This window comes from Acipenser ruthenus, chromosome 3, assembly GCF_902713425.1.
Source record: "Acipenser ruthenus chromosome 3, fAciRut3.2 maternal haplotype, whole genome shotgun sequence".
NCBI lineage: Eukaryota > Metazoa > Chordata > Actinopteri > Acipenseriformes > Acipenseridae > Acipenser > Acipenser ruthenus.
In genome coordinates, this window is record NC_081191.1 from 66,562,235 (window position 1) to 66,575,810 (window position 13,576).

The following is a 13,576-nucleotide window of genomic DNA, read 5'->3' on the forward strand; positions in this document are numbered from 1 at the left end:
GTGTGATGGGGCAGTGGAGATGGGTGTGGTTTTGCTCGCTGGTGATGCAGGGTGATGGGGACTGCTGGAGTGTGGGCAAGCCCCTTCGTTTTTGGTTTAATCCAATTTTTACCAAAAAATTCCTAGGTTTTACAAAAACTATGATTCAGTTTTACCGATTTTCACCCGAATTTTGTATCACTCAAGTACATAAAAATAGAAATACAATACATTGCATTACATGTGTTATGTTAATAATAAATTATTATACGCATATATGCAGAGCTGCTTGTTGAAGTAAGGCAATGCAGATGTAGATATACACACATAATACATGCAAGCACGCTCAGAGGTGCGTGCGCATCTGTACGTACTGACGAATCTCACACACCACGTACACAATTCAATTCATCATACCAGCAGTAGCAGTTAACGGTTTTAAAAATAAAATGGGATGAAAAAGAAAAACTGTATCAGAGTACGTGTCAGAACATAAGGAGGTTTTTGAGAGTTATAAAAAAACAAAAAAAGTACAGGACAGGGTGACATTGAGTGTTTGCGCTACAAATGGTGTTGCATCGAAATTGACACTCGTGCAGACAGGATTAAAGACGTTTTGGAGAGCAAGCAACACTTCTGACTAAAAGAAGAAGGACAAATTAGAAATCAGCATGCACTGGAATCATCATTCATGCAGGCATGGCAGAAAGATCGAGATCAACACGATGCAGTAAGTGAATTTGTCCGTGCCCTGTTTTTTTCCAGGGCAGCTGCTAGGCCTTGCTGACGGTCCTTTGGGGGAGTTTGTACGAAACTTCTGTCCGGCTGCAAAGTTCTTGCCAAATTCAATCAACCTGACCAATAAATATTTGGAGGAGAATAATGTTGCCCTTACCAACAGAATTAAAGAGCGTTTGACCGGAAATGTGGTTAGTTCTTTGATTTTTGACGAATCGCAAGATGTTCTCGACCACCCTACCCTGGTGATTTTTTCATTTTTTGATTTTGTTGTGGAGAAGCCTGCGCTCATTGTGGCCAATTTGGAGTTTGTAATGTTAGCAAATAGTAAAACAGTTGCAGCGTGTGTCAGTAAGACTTTAAATGAATATTCACTTACCTGGAAGGATGTGGCAGCAGTGAATTCTGACTCCGCTTCTTACTGCGTGAAGTTCACACAGGATGTAAAGCTCAATGAAAAACTTGAATTGCTTCGTTTGTCTTGCCCAGCTCACCTACTGCACGTTGCTGTCTCTCATGCAACAGGTGTTCCAAAAATGGCTGATTTAAAGAAGTTCGTAATTGATTTTTGGTGCAGTTTTCAAGCATTCAAGTAAAACAAAAAATCTCTTCTATGATGTCTGCAAAGAGATTGCATTTGAATGCAGCCTTCCAGTTGCTGTTGTACCGACTAGATGGTTTAGTCTGTATTTGGCTGCACAGAGTGTTCAGAAGGCATGGGGTGTTTTAACGTGTCTTTTAGATAACAAAGAGTTCAACAGTGGAAAAGCCGAAAAGCTTAAAACTCAAGCAGCTATGCAAGAAACTAGGCAAAGCCTCAAATTCCTGATTGAAACACTTCAGCCATTGAATGAAGCACAGAAGAAATTCGAATCCTGTTCTTCAAGAGATGCAACATTCTCTAATACAGAGGTGTATGGCATTCTGGTTAACAATATCTCTGCAGAACTTTCTCGCAAAAGCACATCTGGGGAGATTTCAGAAAAAAAAAACAATCTAACAATCTTTTCATGTCCATGTTGCCAGTCAGTGAGCAGGACATACTAGCAAATGCTTTCAAAAGTTTTCACGAAGAGCTGACAAAGAAGTGGGAAAGTACTGTCACTCGCAATATGTCCCCTGAAGCTTTTCACAACGAATCATCATTCTGGAAAGTAATTATGCTGTTTGACCCTCATCGCAAAAGTGTGGCCTCAACTGATAAATTTATAAAGTATGCTTGTATAATCTCCCCCTTTGTGGTACCTAACGAAGAAAGTGCTAATCTAGAAAGCGAATTTCAGGCGTACATGGCAATGCCTTCCTCAGACAACCACGCATTGACTCCTCATGAATTCTGGAAAATCCACCGATCTTTGAGCAGTGCTGCTTCTCGCATCCTCAGTGTTCCACCTGGCTCAGCTGATGTGGAGAGAGTATTTTTGAAAATTGGCTACATCCAAGACTGCAGGAGAACGAGCCTTGGAAAAGACACTTAAAAAAACTGCTGTGAGCCTACGCTACGCAGGAGTTCTGGAAACTTTACTAAAGCCCTCGCAAAATCAAGTGCCTGGCAAGTAAATCTATCTAAAATGCAAAAAAGTTTTATTGGGGGATTAGAGATATATTGTTTTACTTAAACTCAGAGGTGGCATAAAGTGTTTTGAGTTCTTTTTCAGTTCTAGCAACCCACATAAGTTTCCGTTTGTCAAAGCATCTACTTTTTTTTTGTCCTTCTGTTCACCAAAATAAACCCTGATATTTACCCAGAAAAATCATGAGTCATTTTATTGCACCGACTTTCACACGTTTTTTTGTTGTGAGAATTCTGGTAGCTGTGAGTGCAGTCTTCTTATGCCCAGATGGGGGGGGGGGGGGGGGGGGGGGTCAGGTTTGGTATATCTATTGAGGTTTCGGGTCTACACAAGTAAATACCCATCCGGTAATTGTTACATTTCATACTCGATCAGGAACCCTTTATTTGTTTCAGGTAACGAAGACCTTTTGTTCCAATTAACTTCAGATTGGAGGTGTAAATATCACCTCAGTAGATTGCCAGTGGAGAATTCTTCATGCTTCCCATTAATGTTCTCAAACTGTAAAATACTGCTCCCAATATATGTTATATAGTGTCATAGGTAATTCCCCCAAGTTTAACCCAAACAGGATGCAGACATAATTTCTGTAATAATATCCTTATAATTTTTGGTCGCCCCCATGTAGATAAAATTCACATCTTACAGCCCCTTGTCCTTTATATTATAATAATGAATGATCAAAGTGAACAGTCTCTTTAAAATTAGATTCATTCCTAAAAATTCTTGATAGTGGAGTTTGCAGTGTTTTAGCTGGAATGCAACCATTAAGTCAATGCAGTTCGCTGGCAGTGTAATGCACAGCTGCAACAATTAAACAAATAATTGCATTTTCCAGTCTGGTAAGAAACTAATTACAAGAATGTGAACAAAAGAAGGAACAGATAAAAAGCAACAATTAATGTTTTATTTCTTCACTGTACAAATTCCTCTGGTTAGTAACCAAATCATAATTTTGCCTCGGTTTTCTTTCATTTAGTGTTCTTATGACATCTACCTAAACTGTCAGTCATGCCTAATGCTTTGTTTAAAAAAAAAAAAAAAAGGTCACACACATTCACAACTTTGTACAAAGCCCTTTTAAAATCCACCATCACAGGTTAAAGGAAGAGGACAAGGATACACATACAAAAGATGGCACTCTTAGAAGGATCTGTTTGGTTCAGGGTTTCAGCACTAATAAAAAAGGTAAACACTTGGATCTAATTTCAGTATTCAGAGTTAAGTTCTGTTTTCAAGAAGGTAATTGGTTTAAGTATATCTTTACAGTCACAGTATGAAATGCTCCATCACTGAAGATCACACAGTATGCAAATTACTGAAACGTACACATTAAAAAAGGAAACAAATCTTCAAATTCCAAAATAAATGTTATAGTTATTGCTTAATGCATTTGAACCAACATGTAGCGAGGGTGTCTGCTATACCCCCTTTGGCTATTAAACAAAAAAGCTAATGTTTTTTTTTCAGAATGCAGTTCCAAAACACATATTTAGTCATCAGAACAGCTGGGAATAGGTTTTGTGTATCTGAAGGTTGAATGGTAGACAATATTGACAGGTCCATTGGGAGCATTTGTACTACAGCTGACAAATAACAGAACACAATCACCTTTAACTGTCAGTTCCACATGTGTTTTATCTTTATATTTTGGAATTTAAATGCTTGTTTACCATCGAGAGAAATCTAAGTTGTCATAAAAATCACACTTAAATCAACATTATAAAATTAATCTATTCATCTCCATTCTACCAAAGAATTATGTAGAAAAATTCTCACTTTTCCAGTTTATTTGATAAAAAGTACTGAAAGCAGTGTATTAAATCTGTGTTGTCAATTTACAAATGGATTAGTGTGATTTTTTTTTTATCTTGATCAACATGCTATAAAGCATGCATGTTAATTTACGTGATACTGAGGATTTATTGATATAGGATTGCTTCATGATTCAATCAAGATTGATAGGATTCATATATATATTTCACATGAATGTATTGTTCACTTTGAGTCGTATTTGTCTATAAAAATCTAAATCAGTACCCTGAACTAGGGCATTTCAAGGATTAGTGTTAGGAATCAATTAAATAAAAACATTAAAATAAAATACAAAACAAAAAACAGAAAGTAGTTTGTGCAACTATAAACTGGATTCCAGTCTGCCTTTTAAAGCACGATGAGTGTTGTAGTTTTTGAAAACCTTAAAAAGGTCCTTTAGTGAATTTGGCAGACCATACGGGCCGCAGTGCAGACTGCGAGGCTTATAAATTATCCCCAGGTTGGTACTGTGGTTCTGTAGCTGTAAAATAATCTTCCAGGAAAGACTGAATGTATTCAAAGGTTGGTCTCTCATCCGGATCCTTCTTCCAACAGAGCTTCATCAACTCGTGGAGAGACTCCGGACAACCCTGAGGACAAGGCATCCTATAGCCACGCTCCACTTGTTCTAGCACTTCTCGGTTCACCATACCTAGGGCAGAAAGAGTCAGACATTTAGTTGCTGTTTTAAAATACACTACGTTATTATAAATACATCTCTCAGCCTTAGCCCTGCATGTACTTCAGGAGGGAAGAACCAATGGTAACATTTAAAACTTTAGAAGCCATTTGTTTAAGTTAGAGCCTCTTATACTAGTAAAAATGACAATAAATAGAATAAGGGTATTCTTAAAGGATTTGTAATTATCAGGACCCAATGGGCATTACTTGAATTTTAATTCAGGAGATAAAACAAAAGCAGAACCCTATTTTCTGCACAAAAAAGTAGTTACAAATGGTGTTAATTCAAATGACACTTGTTTTGGATCATAAAAAAAGGCAAAAAACATAATTTTGCTAGTATTATTGACCAGTAACAATTAAAGCCCACAGACAGCCTATAGGAATATTCTTTGTGGAAACAGAGACTGAAAACAAGAGACACAGTAGATGGGCTAATTGAGTCTCTAGCTCTATCAAGACCAGATGGCAACTTATGTATTCATTAGTTAGTTCTTTCAGAAATCAAATCGACTCTTAAGATATGGACCAATTAACAAACTTTGTTAAAGTCTTAATTGCTTCTTAGACAAAAACACACAGCTATTGTGCTCAGCTCTTAAATCAGAATGTATCTAACATTTCAATTACACTTCCTATTAAAATGTTTTACTAGTTTCATTTTACTTCTTACTATTGGGTGTTAATTGTTACAGATAAATCTGTAAACAAGGATACAAAACACAGACTGGCCAGTCTGACCCCTTTTTAAAACATTTTTTTTCACAAAACCGGATATTAAATCCTCCCACTCTGGTACAGTTTCATTAGCTTATCTTTTTACATGAGATTACATTCAAAGTACTACATATTTTTTGGAAGTAACATACATATACATAAAAAGGACCAAGGGATAATTTTGACCCCTCATAGTATTCTTTCAATGGTATTTGAAAATGGCATTTGCCTTTGAATGCAGTTATTTTTTTTTACAGTGATGGTGGCTGCAAGAGGTATTCGTGCAATACAAGGTTTTGGAAAAGCTGAAAAACAAATCCAAGGCAGCAATTCAGATGCTGGTGACATTTCCTCTTGTGATTGACTCAGAATTTCTAGCACCCAATGCTAAAATCAGGTCAGGACACCTGAAAGTGAAAACAGCAAGTCTGAATTGTCCATGCAATCTGCTTCTACTCCACAAGGCAGAACTAGACCTATACATGGAGACAGAAACAGTTGTTGATGGCAGTGTGGGTATGTGTAGATGTTTCTGGGTAAAGACGAGGACGCACCAATGGACAGGATGTGTTGAAAGATAGACCAGGACCAACTTAAATTGCCAAACATTTTGTAAATGAGAATTCTTGTTAGCATTCAAATTGTTTGTGAAAGCCAATGCTTTGTCTCATACAACAGTGCATGTAGACACATGCAAGGAATGTGCTGCAGAGTGAGGACTTGTTTGTATCTCTAAATTAACTTGAAGTCTTCCCTGGACTTTATGCTCGTGGCATTCTAGGAGAGACATGCACCCCTACACCATTTGTGGTCACAAAAGTGGGGAGGGTCAATTTTCCCCAAACAGCATCAGCTGGAATCGTTTCACAGAGATCCTGAAAATTGCTTTGACAAAAGCCACCAGAATAAAACAAATAGATCTGTATTGGTTTCTGAGCTTTAGGACACGTTTGCCGAGAGGCTTCCAACCAATCTTCAGAAAAATCTCACTCTTGATTAACCTTTCTCCAGTACATGGCAAATAAACCTGACAAGTTTAGTATAAAGTTCTGACTCCTTGCAGATGTAGAAATCAAGTACCTGATGAATGGATTTCCCAATACTAGAAAGGGCTATTCTGCCATAAAACCACAAGCTGGGTGAACATGTTGTACTGTAATCGATGGAGCCATATCTAGGACATGGGTACAATGTTACATGTGATAATTACTTTACAAATGTGAGCTTGGCAAGAGAGCTGAAATCAAAAAGAACACAAAATCTATTTGTCACGAGTGTAAGCAGAAGTGGCTCCAAGTGCAAAGAGCTTTGCATCAAAAAGACAAGGTGCTGTGCATGAAAGTTGTGTTCAAGGACACCAATTCTGGATGCACACTGTCTGTAACACTAAGGCAAGTAAATGTTACTTTATAGTTCTACACGTGAGGATGTAGCCATTCAACCAAATGGCAAGAAGAAACCTGAGACTGTTCTACAACACAAAATCTGGTGTAGACATCACTGATCAGATGACACGACTCTTGGGTCAAACCAGGATACAGGCACTGGACAGGAAGCTTAAGAAGAGACACCTTAAGTTGGACAGCCAACAACAAAGTTTCAAGGTCTGCCTATACAATGGGAACAACGAACACGGTTCATATGCAAAAGGTGCGCCTCATGAACGAACAGCAATCCTGTGCCTATCTGCTCAGTGATACATCATTCTTGGGTTTCCTAGTCTATTGTTTTGACGATGTTTTTGTTACATTCACAATGATAGACATAGCTGAATGTAAGCAAATAAAATGCACAATGATTTGGCAAATAGGAGGCACTTTATTAGAAGAGCCAGGAGTAGAATGATAATGATGCCAGAAATAATGGTGTTTTAATATCATTGGCAACTATGACAAAAAAACACAGTAGTGGTCAAAATGACCCCTCGGTCCTTCTAAGTTGGCAGATTTTCTTCTTGTTCGTGTTCATGGAAAACCCCTTCCTCTGCAAAATAAGCACATTTATCTGATAGTTGTGTGCAACTAAGAAATTTTACAGACAGCATATTAGGTGCCTGTGAAACCACCTCATTAACCAGTATGTCTATCGAGTCTCCCGGGGGTTCCTATAATGGAAGTACTTGCAGAAAAACACCACAGAAATGCAGAAAACTGGGCACAAGTGGGTCATGACAGATAAAGCCTGCAGACAAGTATTATGATAAGCAAAAGACAAGACACACGGACCAAAACAATACTGTAGGCTATTAAGGCTATTCTCTAATTTCTGGAAGAGGTTGTTTCCATTATTTAGGAACAGGCAGTATTGTAAAGCAGAGCTCATTACAACACTCTCTGTTTATCCCCACTCCTTACCTGGGTATGGCACTCTACCCTTGGTTACCAGCTCTGTCAGCAGGATGCCAAATGACCACCCGTCTGATTTTATTGTAAAACGTCCATACAAAGCTGCTTCAGGTGCTGTCCATTTTATAGGAAACTTGGCTCCTAAACAAAAAAGGCAAACTGGTTAGAAAAGTCCTGAAATTCTATTTTTATATATATATATATATATATATATATATATTATATATTATATATTATATATTATATATATATATATATATATATATATATATATATATATATATATATATATATATTTTTTTTTTTTTAATAGTGTTTAACATTAAATTGAACATAATAAATGTGGTGCCCTTTGATTTTGATTCAAATGCAGCATTATTCTTAACTCAAAATGAACAGGCATTCACCTTGTCTTGCAGTATACTCGTTGTCCTCAATTAACCTTGCCAGTCCAAAATCTGCAATCTTGCACACCAGACTGTCTCCTACAAGAATGTTAGCAGCTCGCAAGTCTCTATGAATGTAGTTCATTCTCTCGATAAATGCCATACCATCAGCAATCTTAACATAAGAAAAACAAAACAAAAAAAATTAACACATTTACAGGTTTATCAAAATAGGAATTGGGCTAAAACCACCATCAACATATTCTTATACCACCCCACGTCTATACTGTTTAAGTATAGAATAAAGAGAAACACTTTATCCTTTTTACCTGGGCAGCCATGTCAACCAATTGAGGAAGCTTCAGGTATTTCCCATCACCCTCCTTCAGGAAGTCCAGCAAACTACCTGCAAAAAGAAAAAAATATGGGAGAGAGAGAGAGAGAGAGAGAGAGAGAGAGAGAGAGAGAGAGAGAGAGAGAGAGAGAGAGAGAGAGAGAGAGAGAGAGAGAGAGAGAGAGAGAGAGAGAGAGCAGACAAATAGTATGAGTCAGAATATATTTCACAAGTGGCGCATTACTAGCTCAAAACCGAGACTAGGTTCAAAGTCTTCCCCATTTTAGTTTATTTTTTACTGACAAGATGAAATTCGAAAGGTGTTTGTCCAGGTCTTTTAGGTATCTGGTGAAATTCTCGTTTCTCCCACTGAACGCAAATATGACTGCAAGGTTTGTCACAGTGTTTCTTGTATTTTTATTTTCTTGCCATTTTAAAAATTGGTTTAAAATTGTTCTGCTATTATGTATACACACAGCAAAAGAAACACGTTAATGCATCAGTTAGGGTTGAACTCTTAGCCACAAAAGCCATTCCCACCCTCACACAAGCAGCCAAAGGAACCAACACAAGCAACCGCAGACTGCCGTCATCAGGCAAGACATAGAACATGCAACTTTCCAGATGACAAGACATATCCATCATAGTCCACCGGTGCTGTAGCAATGTATATACACACCCACTTCAGGCTGCAGAACTGTATCAACTTCACAAAAAAATAACTATTTGCAGCCCACGCCTGGTATGAAGAGATGGCTGCCAAGTGCACTTTGAGGGTCATCAACCGTAGGCCCGGCTTGGAAGGTCCAGAAGTAATCCAGGATACTCGCCACTGGACAGGACAGGGAGGGTCTAGCTCCGTGCCCTGACACCAAATGAAAAATCTCTCTTCACATTTAAAGGTGTAGCGCTGGTGGGTCGACTGTTTCTGAGAGGCCTGAATGGCATGCAGATAATATTATTTTTCCCCTTTAAAAGGTCTTTAAGCTTGTTCCTCCTATCCACCCGAGTCGTATCCTCCTTGGCACAGGCCTGCGACGTCAGATCTTACACACTGGAAGCAAGAATTTGTGCCATATGCCAGGGGAGGTCTGAAGGTTGTTTGATGTGCAGCACATACCACTCCTAGAACTACGGTTACATGGAAGTAACCCTCATTTCTAGGGACATGGATAAGGTACACAATCCAGACTTATGGCAGACTACTAGCAGTTATCTGGCAGGAGGGGGTAAAAAGCACACATACAGTATTTATGAAAAAGAGACTGCAGAACCAAGGCTGCAAGACAAACATCCCAAAGGTCGATATTGTAATGGGAGGTACAGGTCTGTGCTGACTTCCCGATAGCATTCCTGCATATTTCTGGCGAGGAATGTCCCTGGAAGCAGCCATTGAGGCAACAGTGTATCTGGTGGAACAAGCCTTAAGCCCCGTTGCAGGCTCCCTACCAGCCAACCAATATGGTTATTTGAATGCTTTGAAATGCTAGAAAACAGTAATAGTGCATTGAGACATGTCAATTACTTTCATACTTGCACTGAGATCAATAGTGCATACAAATATAGTTCTATTTCTATAAAGTTGATACAGTTCTGCAGCCTGAAGTGGGTGTGTATGTGCTGAAGTGTACATGTATATCCAGCACCGGTGGACCATGATGATTGATGTCTCTTGTGTCATCTGGAAAGAGTTGTATGTTCTAGGTCTTGCCTCACGATGGTATGCTTGTGTTGTCTGGTTCCTTTGGCTGCTTGTGTGGGGGTGGGAATGGAGAGTTAGGGTTAAAAATCAGTCACATTTTCTTGCTTTTGAGGAGATTATTTTCATTATAAACTACACCACTTCTGTGGAGGTGTTCCACACATGACTGCTGCATTTTACCACATTTTATTAGACATGTTAATGCAAACTCAGTAATTCCAGTAAAACAAATGCTGACCGTTTGTATGTACATAGTTTCTTTTTAAATCTGGGATTCATAATTGTAAGGTAAGAAATTAAGTGTATCTTAAGGTGGGTTCACATGAGACAAGTGACTTAATGTAATAACCCATTTCACAAGGTCTCAAAATGCCTTGTGTTTTGTCCATAAAAACCTATAATTATCTATTAAACATTTATAATGCAATCTTCATTGACAGTAAAAAGTATTTAACATATTGCTCATTCTTCACTAAAGTTAGTGATTTTATTAAATGTAATGCTAAACAGTACCAATGTGTATTATTGTTCCTGCATTGTTAAACTGCAGGAACAATGGACTGTACTGCAGTGGGAGTTAGACTGCAGTTCCAATGGAATTTTACTACACTGTGGTGTTAAACTGCAGTTGATTTCAGTCTAGTGTAAAACTGCAGTTACAATGTAATTTTATTAGTCTTGTGTTAATCCCAGCTTTGGTGTGTGATGCTCCCACTGTCGCTCGCTTTAAATTAACTCAAGACCCACCTGTTCTCTCTTGCTTTCCATGCTCTTTAAGCCTGATATCTGCTATCAGCTGCCATGTTGCTACTACTATTTCATGTATTATTCTACTATCATGTATTATGTACTTTCCACTATTTAATGTATTATGCATTTTTTCTTCTGTATATCATGTATTATGCATTTCTCTGTCTAAAGTTATAGATTTTCTTCTTGTTACTGCATCTTGTAAAGCACTTTGTGATGCTGGTACACTATGAAAGGTGTTATATAAAAAAGATTGATTGAATCTGTAGTTACAATGTGATTCTATTACAGGCTACTGCAAACTTTTTTTTTACTGCTTTATTGGTGTGTTCTGCAGTTAGTGATTCTGTTAAATGTAATCTTAAACTGCACTTACAATGCAATTCTGCATCTCCATTGAAAATGTCACAAATGTTGTCTATTAAGAGGGCAACTTGCATTTTTTTGTAATGAAAGACACTCTGCTGAGGTACCAGTGTTGCCAACAGGGGGAGGGGAATAAAAAAAAAAAAAAATTCCTTAACACTTGAGACCATTTTTAAATGTAAAGGATTTAACGGACGAAAAAGAATGAAAACACAGGCTTACAAGTAAAGGTAGACAGTCAGCCCAGTGTTTTAATCTGGAATTGTTTTTAAATCGATCCTCATTGAACAGAAACGGAAGCTTCACGCAGAATGTTTTAAATTCTCAGAGCGCTAGCATTCAAGCAAGCTATAAATTCAGTTAAAACTGTCACATTGGTTAGATTAAGGGATAACTGGCTGTCCACAAAAACTTCAAAACAATATAAATTTAATATACAAATGTACAGTAATATACTACAGTGTATGTAGCAGTTAAAGAACAGCACTGCAAGCCATATAGCTTGCATAGCTCAAACTGACAAGCACTTTTAACTAGTGAAGCACTCATTGTGATTTTTGGGACCAATTACCAATATTCTATATTGACAAGTAACATTTCAAAACATGAAATACAGGGCAATTACCATCAAAAACTAGTGCCGGCACACACCAATACAGGAAGTGTCACCTGTCTTGCAGAATATTCATGACTATCATTGTACAAGATGTTAAAATATATTTATGAAGCACTTGTCCTACCGAACACCGAGTATGTTGGAAGCATTTGTCTGTCCCGGGCAAACCTTAAAATCGAATCCTGCTGTGTTTGTTACTATGGGAACCAAAGTTTGCAGCTGGGTTTCACAAACCTTGCTGAAAAGAATGTCTGCTTTATACTGCTGACATCCTCATGCCAACTTGCACAAGTTCAAATGAACAGCTATTTACTAATTAACCAACCAAGCTATGGTATACAGGGAGACTTACCTTTTGCCATGTATTCTGTAACAATATATATTGGCTCCTCCGAGACAACAGCATAGAGAGGCACCAGTTTATCGTGTCTGAGTTTCTTCATTATTTGAGCCTCTTGCAGGAAGGCCTCTGGTGACATTGTACCAGGCTTTAGTGTTTTAATTGCAACCTTTGTTGTTCCATTCCATGTTCCTGAAAAGCGTACCAAAAAAAAGTGTTCCTATAAACATTTATATAAAGTATAACAAATAAAACAAATTATGAAAATTAAAACCATTATTCTCCATCTATTACATCTACACTACAAAATGTGAGGATTTATACAGTGTGTCAGACATCAAGAATAGCTATGGGCACTTCTTATTTTATAACCAGTCAGGCATCTCACTTACCCATCCACACTTCTCCAAAGCACCCCTGTCCAAGTTTCACCTCCAGCCTCAAGGAGTCGCGAGGGATTTCCCAGGCATCCTTCGCCAGCCCCTGTGTTTGTGGCTTCACAGTAGGACATACTGTTGTCAGTCTGTAGCACAAGCCATCAGAATGTTCTGAAAAATAAACACTAAAAGTTTAACTTCTTAGCTCCATGAAGTAGGGTCATTGTCTTTTTCAAAATGTCTCACTAAAAGACAGGATAAACCACTATTAAAATTGCAATACAATAAAACACTGTATATTGGAAATTGTTTGAATGATGAATAAACAGAAATTTACAGTGCTACCCTAATTTAACTTCACAATTATTTTCAAATCTTGGTATGGGTAACTAATGTAATTCTTTCAAGTAAAATGTACACCACTTCAATAGATGGTATACAGCTATGCAGCCCTTATAAAGCCCATTGTCAGTCTTCCAAATGGAGACAGATGACCTTTAAAGCTGCTCAAATGCTTTGTGAATCTGACCTATTAACTTTTCATTTATCAAAAAAAAGTTCCCCTGTGGATGCAATTGGCACAATTGTGTGCACACCAAAGTAAACTGGAAATTAGATATTGCTGCTCTGCCATAATTTTCCAGACATTCTGTGAATGCTAACGGAATGACAAATAAATCACAGCTGAGAGATTACACTAATTAAATGACAACTGTTCTAAAGTCACTACTTACAGAAACCATTGAGCTCTGATCTCAAACAAAGGTAAATAACTTAAATGTAGTACAATATTGGTAATGACATTGCTGTGGCATGTTCTGTAATAACAGGACTCTCTCAAAGAATGACAGGAGTT

General features: G+C 37.8%; 1 protein-coding gene across 4 annotated transcripts in view; it reads right to left on the reverse strand.

The window, feature by feature from the left end:
• Window positions 1-3,184: 3,184 nt before the first annotated feature.
• LOC117394654 (tyrosine-protein kinase Yes-like) overlaps window positions 3,185-13,576 on the reverse strand; it is a 44,793-nt gene continuing 34,401 nt past the window's right edge. For all 4 annotated transcript variants that reach the window (XM_059015165.1, XM_059015158.1, XM_033993043.3 and 1 more), the window contains 6 exons: window positions 12,736-12,891; window positions 12,356-12,535; window positions 8,565-8,641; window positions 8,257-8,410; window positions 7,859-7,990; window positions 3,185-4,758 (listed from right to left, as the gene is read on the reverse strand). In XM_059015165.1, the coding sequence (XP_058871148.1) occupies window positions 4,550-4,758; window positions 7,859-7,990; window positions 8,257-8,410; window positions 8,565-8,641; window positions 12,356-12,535; window positions 12,736-12,891 (908 nt within the window). In that variant the 3' untranslated portion in view covers window positions 3,185-4,549. The remainder of the gene's footprint in view (window positions 4,759-7,858; window positions 7,991-8,256; window positions 8,411-8,564; window positions 8,642-12,355; window positions 12,536-12,735; window positions 12,892-13,576) is intronic.